General features: G+C 39.2%; 1 protein-coding gene across 2 annotated transcripts; it reads right to left on the reverse strand.

Annotated features, from left to right (window-relative positions):
• Positions 1-2,145: 2,145 nt before the first annotated feature.
• On the reverse strand, positions 2,146-7,407 carry LOC148141895 (fibrinogen-like protein 1-like protein). Of its 2 annotated transcripts, none has more exons than XM_087977454.1 (3): positions 7,377-7,407; positions 3,990-4,118; positions 2,146-3,113 (listed from the first exon to the last, which is right to left on the reverse strand). In XM_087977454.1, the coding sequence occupies exons 1-3, from the start codon at positions 7,390-7,392 to the stop codon at positions 2,476-2,478; spliced, it is 783 nt and encodes a 260-aa protein (XP_087833580.1). In that variant the 5' UTR covers positions 7,393-7,407; the 3' UTR covers positions 2,146-2,475. The 2 variants fall into 2 exon arrangements, with proteins under 2 accessions (XP_087833580.1, XP_087833578.1); XM_087977452.1 differs by lacking the exon at positions 7,377-7,407 and adding an exon at positions 7,009-7,090.
• Positions 7,408-11,764: the final 4,357 nt, after the last annotated feature.

An 11,764-nucleotide genomic window follows, 5' to 3' on the forward strand; every position in this document is an offset into this window, starting at 1 on the left:
GTCTCTGTAATTGCTGGTATTCAGGCTCTTTGTTGTATGGGTAATGGCACCCACCTTCACGATGAGACCCCCAATGGCACCTCCATCCTCCCAGTTGTCGAAGGAAGGAACCAGTCTGGGACAATAACCACATCTCTTACCGAAAGACCCACCTCTTTTTACTGAACAGCATTCACCCTAAGCGCTCAGGCCAACCATACTTTGTAGCCATGGACTACCCATATGTTCAGGGAAGTCACTAAAACAGGCCTGAAGGATATGCTTTCAGAATTACGTCTATTCTCCCAACAAAACCTACTCGCCAAAGAGGGTGGGGTGTTAGCCATAATTAAAAGCAAGTGTATGATGGGGGTTACTGATCTCATTGAGAATATTACCAAGCATGTAGATGATATCTGCATCTTTGTCAACCAAATGACAGAAGGTACTGGATGGGGAGATTGGGGTTTTGGCTCATGGTACAACTGGTTGATAAATCTGGCCATGTATATGCAATTATTTTAATTTGTCTGTTTGCTGAAATTGCTATTGTTAAATGTATTATTGCCAAGCTAATGACTTCTTTTGACAACATCGGCTCCCCCCCAGAAAATGCTTCTTCTCCGTCCAAATGAAGATGAGATGCGGTTGCAAATCTCTGCTTCTTCCTCAGAGGAGGAGGAGAAGGTATGGCAATCTCTAACATCCATTTGATTGGACTGATCTAATCTATGCTCTCCCATCCTATGGTGTAGTTATGGGATGACCAAAGAGGGGGGATGAAGATCTGAAACCTGAATACAGGCTGAGGTAACTAGTTGTCAGGAACAACCACTTAACACATGCTCTTACTAACTTAAGTGGCAACAAAATGGCTACTCAATGCAAATAATATGACAAAATGGCATCTTTAAGAAAAGTATAAAAATGTCTTTGTTTTAAGCCATGTGCGCAGCTCCTCTGAGGAACACGAAAGTGTTTAATCTCTGTGTTTCTGGACGATCTGTGCCTGGCTGTATGAGAAATAAAGTGTGAAGTCTTAAAGAACCAGACTGATTGATTGTGAGTGCTTATTGACTGATCACGGACCAGAGAGAACCCCCCCACTCCCACCCCGGGGGTCCAGATCTTCAAAATATATGTAAATATTAATATTATTATTATATGTGCAAGAGAGGTCTTTAGTTTATTGGATAGAGTCAAAGTCCAATGCTTTGTTTATTTACATGATATGCAGTAGTATAGACCCAATCTGCTTTTGTGACGATGTGTATATACAGGAGATCTTTTTATGAATGTAGTATATTTTTGAAATAAAAATAATATATTTGCTGGTGCCTACAGTCAGTGACATCCTATGGTATTGGAAAAGGCTGCAATGTGTAGACACTGATGCTTGCTTTGCACGCTCATCCCCAGGAAGTGAGAATGAAAGAAAGTATTCTCTTTCCATTGAGAGCCTCCCGTGACCTCCATTAAAGAGCAGCTTATTGCAAATCATGAGACATTTCTTATACCTCTAGCTCCTTTTCTATTATTTTCACATTGTTCAACAGATTTTGGTGTGCTGTAATTTGGGTTGTATAAATAAATCTGTGTAACTGAATAGAATTGAGTGGTGTCCATCTGGGACATTGCACATGATGGGAATCTCAAAAGTCCCACATCTGTGAATGTGATGTGTTTCCATTCCTGACATCAGCTATTCTATGTATTCTTTGAGAGAGATTATCAATTTAATGTCATCAATAAAGAACACACTGTTTTAATGACTCGGTTTTAACAGCAGTTAATCCTTGTTTGTATTCCAGTCCCATAGAAAATTGCATTCAAACTATCAGCAAAAATTTAAGTAGATTTTATAATTAGAATCATTTTAATCATTTTTAAACAGAATGAAATACAGTTTTGTAAATAGGTATGTAGCTCTTTACATTTTTGCATATTATTGTATATTTCAATCCAGATTCTTATCCCTTTCCTTTATGGTGACAAAAATAAACAGTCACAAAGTAACAGTGCATTTTGAATGTGTTAAAACTTTTGACAACTGTTATAAATGCTGTAAAAGAATCTGTAACTTCTCAGAATATGTCAGAAGATATACAACACCAGGTTTTAGTCCAACAAGCTTATTTGAAATCACAAGCTTTCTTCTTGTGGTGCTCCTTCTTCAGGTGAAGAGCTCTTGGACTAAAACCAGGTGTCGTGGTTGTCTACCCCAGCGCAACACCGGCATCTCTGCATCTCAAAATATGGATCGAGATTGGTTGAAACTTGAGGGTGACCTTAGGCGTATTTGTTTGTGAGGATTTCTAGACTTTTAAGTAATATAGTTACAGCCAGGTACCATTTCACAAGTTTAGCTTCACTTTACTGTAAATTTGGCATTTCACACAGAAACTCAGCTCCCCAAAAGCGAATATAGATCAATCCCAATCCACAAGAAACACCTATCCCAAGCTGAAGGATCACCAGGAGTGTGTAAGCTTTAATCTACTTGTGTAAATATGTCCGGCTACACACATCATTAGGTTTGATGAGAATCTCAGAAGACCGGCACCCATTGCAGAAACCATTCCAATACATATTACGTGTATTCAAGTTAACCCAGCGACAGTTATTATACCAGAAGGCTCCTCTATTAATTTGTGCACAGTTTAAACGTGACCTATCCTGGTCTCGGTCAAATGTTGAAAACTTCATGTTATCATGTACAACACTGCTCGAAGTTGACACCATTGAATTGCCTGCATTTCCCATGTATCCACCTAGATGCAGCCTGTAACCACTTGTTTCATTCCCTATAGAGAATAGATCGTATTCAGCAAAACTGCTCTTGTTGTGCTTGCTTAACAGCAGGAATTTTACTTTGTAGGTTCCCTGACTTGTGATGTCATATATATATTCATTTCCTAACCAGTGATCCTGAAGGACGTTGCCAAAACCATACTTGTAAGCTGTCCAGTATTCTGTCCAGGTAATTTTAGAAGGAAAGTTATTCTTTTGAATCACAGTCCATCCACCACCGTCTGTCCTCATGTTGCAATAGACAACAATTGGAATGGAACCGGTGGGTTGGATAATGTAAACTCCACTTTTACCCCTGACTTTGCTGCAATCCGTGGGATAACCTGCAATATGGAAGATTGTTTTATTGATTTAATCATGAGATGAGATTTGAAGAAAACTAGCATATAGAAGGTCGCGGCAAAGGAAAGTGGATGAAAGCAGGAAGAGATGAGGAAAGAGGATGAGAGATGGAGATAAAAGAAGGAAGCTATCAAGAGAGAAAAGGACAAAATGTGGATGGGATAAAGGAAAGGGACAGAAGGAATGGGTGAAGTAAGTTGCTGGGAGTCACGAAGAAAGTGACTCAAGGAGAGAGGTAAGAAAGAGAGTAGGGGAATGCATACAAGTGTGAAGCTGGAGATGACAGGCAGAATGTAGGAAGGAGAAAAAAAGACAAAGCAGGACAGAAGATAAAAACCAAATGTGGAGGAGGTGTGTCTCAAAGGAGGAAGATGAGGCAGGCAGCTGTAGAGAGGGGAATTCCAGATCTTGGCACTGTTAAAACAAAGGCTGCCCAAGAGTCCAAATCAAGGGGAACATTGATGCAAATTTTAAAATCAAAACTTGGTGCATGTTAAGACAGGGCAAGTAGAGTTTTGGATAACCTCCAGTTTATGGTGGATACAGCAGTAAGGAGTGCATTACAACCATCAAATCTAGGGTAATAAAGACACGAATAAGGGTTTCAGCAGCAGAGCAGTGGAGACAGAGATCAAATCAGGCGATGTTACTGAGACAATCTAGGAATATAGGATTACAATTTCATATCAAAGTCAGATGTGACATTAATGTGTCAAACACACTGATATCAGCTTTGATTGGTGCCAGGGAGAGAGAGCTTAAGTCTATTGCGTAAAAAAGCTTTTAACAGAGCTTATGACAGGGTCCCTAAGAAAAAATATTGACCACAAAGACAAAGCAGAATCCCCTATACTAACCTGATAAGGGTTTTTTTCCAAAACTTCTTGTGGTTCTTTCATGTAAATCTAACATATGCATGTTCCCGATTTCTTCTTCACAGTTTGCAGCACTCAGTGCTAAAAAAATGACTGCAGTCAAGACAGAACCTAAGGTTTATAAAACAAACAGCATTAAAAATTATGAGACAGTTGCAAAATCAAAATTAAGACACAAAGTGTAAGAATCAGGTGAGAGTCAAGGGGGTGACAATGCAAACTTTTATGAGAGGCATAACGCAAGAAACAGGAAAGGATGCCAATAGGGCAAAGGTTAGAGTGAGAAAGTCAAGATAGAGCATGGGAGTGAGACAAACATTACAGGAGTCACAAAGAATATGAAAGTGTAACAGGCCAAGAGGGTAAGACACTCCTCAAGGGTCAGAGAGAAAGCCAGACAGTATGTACTAGGGAGAGTATGAGGTGAACTTTCACCTCCTGTAGGTATGAGTCTAGTGAGATAAATATTTTTGAAATTGCAAACATGACCCTTCTCATCTGCCCCTTTTCAACTTTAATGGAAGATAGTAAAGGTGCAGCCAACTAACTTGCTTCTGAAAGCAGGTGAATATTTAATTATTATAATAAGGGCATGAGCATTATATTTAACTTTACTAACACACTTAACTACCCATGTTTCTCAGGATCCCAACAGTTCATAGGAGGGAAAGACAGCTCTGGGGGAATGCCTTTCCAGCACTGGCTTATGGCCCAGGAGGAGTGCTCCACATTGGCCTGCAATATTTTTGTATCTAGAACAAACTCCACTCACCCCAATAGGGCTTCCAAAACGTGTCTGCAGGTTTGGATGTCAGACTCACTTAGATTGGAGATTGACTCCCCTAAAGGTCTCTTGAGCAGCTATAGGCTACATTCCCCCAACTGTGGCTTGCTCTGTAGGGTTTCTGTATTAGAACATTCATCTTAAGACTGAGTGAGATATATTCAGGGTTGACAAGTGAGTAAAAGTGTTCTAGAGTAGACAGCTAATTTGAGGCTATATTCAGATCAGCAATGATCTTATCAAATGGCAGAGAAGGCTTTTGGGTTGAATGTCCTAATTCTAATCTTAACTGCTATGTTCATACTAGCCCATCAATCAGACTGATTTGCCAACTTAAAATCCTTTCAAAAGAATATTCACGTAGTGAATACCATACTTAGTCGTGTCTGGTGTAACCTGGATTTCCAGTTAAAAAAATCTGCATCCATCAATTGTTAGATCATTAGGGTCCTGTTGTTTTCTGTCCTTGCTTATTGGTAGATGAGTAAATATTATACAACAGGCTCAAGTTTTTGACACTTTAAGTATTTGCCACATATGCATAAGTTCATTAAATGCAACAGCTGAGTTGGTATCAGAACATTCAGCTCAAAGAGTTTCCAAAGTGATATGGTTATGTGAAGCAAGCGCCAACAATTTGGTAAGTGGAGCAGAATATAGGAAAAATGACAAGTGGGAAGAATGGGAGATGAAAATTTTATTTAAATAGACAATTATCACAGAATGCTGCAGTGCTAAGTGATCTGGATGACTATGTATTTGTAACATAAGTTATTTATGCAGGTTCAGTAAATAATTAGGAAACTAAATTAATGTTGCCCTTCATTCCAAATGGGGTGAAATATAGAAGTGGAATATGATGGTCATGATTGTAAGACAGCACCTAGAGTACTTATGAAAGTATTTTTTATTTTTTTTAATGAAAGAACTCATTTGCATTTCAGATTCTGAGGAAGCTTGATAGAATTGATGCTGAAAAGATATATCCTCTGTTGGTCAAATCTAGAACTGGACGGCCTAATTTCAAAGTTGCTCATTGTTCCTTTAAAGCAGAAATGTTGAGGAATTTGTTCTCAGGATATTGTGAATCCTAGAAGTTTCTATCTGGACAGCTCTGAGGGATGAATTATTGAATATATTCAGTATATATCCTAGTCGGACAGAATCGTAAATTATAAAGGAGTCTAAAGCTAAGGGGTGCACATAGGAGAGTGAATTTGAGATTATGTTCATATTTATTGGTATAGTAGTTTGAAGAGACCCTATCAGCTACCCCTATTTTTGTTGCGATCCTAGGCTGCCCTGTAAACTCCAACCCAACCCCCACCCCACAATCTGCCCAATTGTGATCTCCTCCAAGACCTTCCATCTCTCTGTGATCTCTTCTGCCTATGATCCCCGTGTACATCCAATGATGTCTTCCCCAACATTTCCTTCCCCCACAACCACCTTCGATCTTGTTCTATCTCCATTCCCTTCAATCTCTACCTACATACTACTGATACACTTACCCGTTTGACTGGAAGGAGGAATTCAGCAGCCAATCAGGCTGCTGTGACAAAATCTGAAGAAACAAATTAAAACAGGACCCGGAGCCAAGCTTTCATGGCTTTTCAGAAACCTGGTCTTCCAGGTTTCCGAAACATAACTCCTCTCACAGATTCAAACTTGTGCCTGGGTGCAAAAAGCCCTAAATGTGAAAGTGAAGGAAATACTGTATATCTGAAAGAGAGAAAGCAAGGCAGGCAGAAAGAATGGAATAAGAAAGGAGCAATGAGCAAAGCAATGAAGGTAGACATAAGGCAACCTGAGAGAATTGCAGTTTAAATAATAGGTTCATAGAATTATATGTTAAATTTCACATTGTTTAGCCAATGTTTTTAACTTAAACAATCTTTACATTCTAAACACAGATGATTAGAAGAACTTTCTTTGGTCATAGGCAGTTTCATTCTGTGATACAGTGATAGCAATTTCCCAGTTCACATCTTTTTACACTTTGTGAGATTTGAAATACCAATACGGTGTCCTTTACGTTTACACTGCTTCCTTCCCTTTCTGCTCTCGTGAAAATGTATCACTCACAGGTGCCTTTCAAGCTTATCATCTAACTCAACTGGTCATCTTATCCGAGCCTGGAGGAAAGGGTCCAACAGGTCAGTTAGTGTGGAAACCTAAGTCCTTTCCATTTCCATCCTTGATGACATTTGAACTTACCAGTTGGATCACATGTGCAGGGGCAACTGATTGTGACATTAATAATCTTAATAACATTTAGATCCATTTACAGCTCCACTTGCCAGCTACGTCTCCTGCTTGTTGTTGTTCTTCAAAATGGTTACATTCAGCGATGTTGGGATGATTATCGACTGATGACACGTACAATCAAATAGACTGAGGTACCAATTAATTCATCAACTGACATGGAAGAAATGACCCTTTGAGTTAAGTACTGAGGAGCACTCAATTTGCAGAGATGAACCCTACAAAAACCAGAATTTTGGGAGAAGAGAAAGCTGGAAACAAAATAAATTCTGTTTTGAGCATGTTTTTGTTTTGCAGAAAGCATTGAAATTTGGACTCACCTGCTTTGGTCGCCATCCTGGCTCAAACTGCGCAGAGTAAACTCAGCGTTGCAACCTCTACATTTTATACTGACTGAAATCAATGTATTTACATAGACACGCCTACACAGGAGTTTCAGCAGCCCTGGTCAGTGCTCATGCTTGAGATTCTTGGTAATTTGATATTGGTGCCAAGACAACTGACTAAACATTTTATTTTTAGAATTCCTCTTCACTGCTTAAGCTCTGCAATGATGATTGCTACCAATGAGGGCAAAAGAGAGATGATTAGGAATGAGTAAAACGAATTGATGGAAGCCAGAATATGACAATGAACAAAGAAATGGTCACCTTCCAATAGGCAAGGGTTAAAGAGATGATGGCAGGGTTGAATTGCATATGTGTAAATGTGCAGAGTATAGTGAGCAAAATTAGAGAACTGGAAGCAGGAATTGTTCTTGGGAGATATGACATAGAAACATAGCTAAAGCCAGAACAGGGCTGGATACTTAATATCCTGGATTATAATGGTTATAGTAGAAACAGGGTGAGTAAAAGGGGAGGAATTGGTCAAAGGTAATATCATTGTCCTTGACTAAGATGCAGTTTCTGAATTGAATATGGTTGAAGCTGAGGAACAGGTAGGAGGTAGTGACCTTGTTGAGTTTTTATTATAGACCTCCAAATAATAGGGAAGAAGTAGAAACGAGCATTTTGTTGGCAGATTATGGAAACCCGTAGGACAAGCAGGGTTGTGAAAGTTGGAAATTTTAATTTACCTAGGGTAGATTGGGAGAAAGGTGGAGAGTGGGATACAGAAGGGAAAGAATTCCAGCATTTTGTGCATAAGAACTATCGGGAACAGTACATTTCCAGTCCCATCAGGGAGGAAGCTATACTGAATCTGTTCCTAGGAAATGAGGCAGGCCAAGCGGAGAACGTGATAGAGTGGGGGAGCATTTGGAAATAAACCATGTAATAAGGTTCAATATGAAACTGGAAAGGTTAAAGATCAGCCAAGGATTAAGATCCCAAGCTGGAAAAGGGCAAATCTTAGGGTTCTAAAAGTTGAACTGGAGCTGGTTGATTATAAACACAATTTGATGGATGAAATAGTGTTTGAAAAATGGAAGACTTTCAAAAGAGAGATGAATAAGGTACAACCCACGTACATATTCATGAGAAATAAATGCAGGGTATCCAAAGGTATATGACTAAGTATGTTGATGAGAAAATAATGAAAAAAAAAGGAAACATTTGATGCAAATCGGAATAATAATTGCAATATAAATCAGGAAGAGTATCTTAAATGCAGGAGAGAGGCTAAGACTGGAATAAGGAAGGCTAAAGGGAAGCATGAGGAAAGGATGGCAGGCAGCACTAAAACAAATAGTAAAATGTTCTTCACATGTATTAATAGTAAAAAAATTAGTGAAGGATGGAGTGGGGCACATCAGGAACAAGCAGGTAAACTGTTCACTGAAGCAAAGGGTATGGTAGAGGTACTAAATAAGTATTTTGTTTCTGCCTTTACAAATTAGAAAATGGTGACAATGGCCCAGTTGAAAATGTGAGTATTGAGCAACTGAGTGGTATAGTGATAAAGAAAAAGTGCTAAAAAGGCTAACAGCATTTCAGTTAGTGATGTAGTTACATCTAGATGCAACTAGATTGCTGACAGAGTTTAGGAAGCAAATTGCAGAGCCTTGACAGAAATGTTCTAAGCCTCTCTGAACACAGTTTTATTCATAGAGGACTGCAAGATTGTAAATGTGGCACCATTGTTTAAGAAAGGGACAAAGGATAACCCAGGAAACGACAGACCTGTCAGCTTGACATCAATAGTGGGAGAACTGATGGAGATCATAATATGGGATAAGGCAAATATGCGCTTAGAGAAAAAAAAGTTAATACTGGACAGTTTACAGGGCTTTGTCAAGGACAGATCATGTCTGAAAAATGTAATTGAGGTCTTTAATGAGGTAACACAGGCAGTGGATGAGGATAGTACTGTGGATATTGTTTATTTGGACGTTCAGAAAGCATTTGATATGATGTCACAAAGCAGGGGTTGGTTTGCAAATTAGAAATGTTTGGGATTGGTGGGTCCTTGGCAACATGGGTTAGAAGTTGGGTGAAAGATAGGAAGCATAGAGCAGTATTGATGGGTTAGAGACAGGTTGAAAATGTTCCCAGGAATCGGTGATGGGGCCTTACTTTTTCTGACTTACAAGAATTATTTGCAGATGAATATTGAGGGCAAAATCTCTAAATTTGAAGATTATACCAAGTTACAGAGAATAGTGAATTATGAGGATGATGCTGAGTGACTTCAGAGGGACACTGGCAAGTTGGCTAAATGGGCAAACACCTGGCAAATGAATTTCAATGCAGAGAAATGTAAAATGTTACACAAAAAAGAAGAAATGTCGAGACACAATACAGACATAGATGGTACAACTTGGAGGGGAGTCTAAGAACAGAGGGACCAAGTACATAATTCTTGGTGACCAGGCAAGTTGAAACAGTTGATAAAAAAGCTAATGGGATCCTTGGGTTGAGAATAGAAGCATGGAGGATAAAAGCAAAGACTGTGGTTTGTCTTCTTTGTCTTACTCTATACGAAAATGCTGTGAAAAGTAAATAACTGTAATCTCAATAGCTCAAAATTAACTCTTAATCCATCTACTGATTACTATATTACTAAATGGCAATATTGGGATCTATACTCCTTGAAGATAATGTGTAAAATGCTAGTTTTGCTGCTCAATGCTAAAAGAGCATAACTTACACTGAGGGAAATATTTGTGTAGAAATGGTGCTATGCAGACAATGTCATACAGTCACAGAGCTGTACAGCATGGAAGCCGACCCTTCAGTCCAACTCGTCCATGCAAATTGGATATCCTAAATTAATCTAGTGCCATTTGCCAGCATTTAGCCCATACCCCTCTAATTCCTCCCTATTTATATACCCATCCAGATGCCTTTTAAATATTGTAATTGTACCAGCCTCCATCACTTCCTTTGGCAGCTCATTCCATACACCTAGCACCTTTGTGTGGAAACGCTGCCCCTTAGTTCCCTTTTAAATCTTTTCCCTCTCAGCTTAAATCTATCTCCTCTAGTTTTGGGCTCCCCAAACTTGGGGAAAAGACCTTGACTATTTACCCTATCCATGTCCCTCATGATTTTATAAACTTATAAGGTCCCCACTCAGCTCCCAATGCTCCAGGGAAAACAACCCCAGCCTATTCAGCCTCTCCCTATAGTTCAAGCCTTCCAAACCTGGCAACATCCTTGTAAATCTTTTCTGAACCCTTTCAAGTTTCATAACGTCCTTCCTATAGCAGGGAGACCAGAATTGAACACAGTATTCCAAGGGTGGTCTAACCAATGTCCCGTACAGCCTCAACATTCCCTTCCAACCTCTATACTCAATGCTCTGACCAATAAAGGGAAGCATACTAAATGTCTTCATCACTATTCTGTCCACTTTCAAGGAACAATGAACCTGTACCCCAAAGTCTCTTTGTTCAGCAACACTCCGGAGGACGTTACCATTATGTGTGTAAGTCCTGCCCTGATTTGCCTTTCCAAAATGCAGCATCTCACATTTTTCTAAATTAAACCTTCTTCACTGTTGATTACATCTCCAATTTTGGTGTCATCTGCAAACTTACTAACCATACCTCCTACATTCACATCCAGTTCACTGTCAGTTAACCAGGGCCAGGCAGTGGTGGGCCCTTGCCCAGACAACTCATGTGGCATTCATCAAAGAAGTCAATGAGAAAGCCAAGTGATTGGAGATGGCAACAATGTCTGTGATGGTGCTGAATGCCCATGATCATACTGAGTGGCAGAGCAGTATCAAAGCGCCAAATGATCTACTCCCATTCCTAATTTCTATGTTTCTATACCTGGGAATTGACAAAAGTCTGCTTAGTGCTGCTAGAAAACCTTTCGTATTGAAATCTGGGAGATTGTTTATATTGGCAATAGAGAAATTACATTTGTGTTCATGTCACCATCATAAATCATAAAGTTAATAATAGGGTGGGACACCTTTCAGGAACATCTCTCAATTCGATCAACCATGAATAATGGATATATTTTCATCACATGATCGACATGGCACTGATATAGATTGTTTGCCATAAATTATTTGGTAAAAGCACATTCCACTTACTGGAAAGATAATTATTTTGTGGTTTTCTGATCTGTCAAGGAAGAAGTTACGATATAATTAATTTGCCTTCAGGCAAAGAGGTTTGCATACTGGTTTGAATTTTTTTTCTCGTGTCATTTCAGGGAAATAATGTACAAATCTATTGGTCTATGCATTACAGTAATAAGAAAAACGTAGCATATTTCCTGTCCCAATTTCACCCCTGAAAGATAATTAG

Source organism: Chiloscyllium plagiosum, unplaced genomic scaffold (assembly GCF_037043375.1).
Source record: "Chiloscyllium plagiosum isolate Xiang-an unplaced genomic scaffold, Cpla_swu_hap1 HiC_scaffold_31, whole genome shotgun sequence".
Lineage (NCBI taxonomy): Eukaryota > Metazoa > Chordata > Chondrichthyes > Orectolobiformes > Hemiscylliidae > Chiloscyllium > Chiloscyllium plagiosum.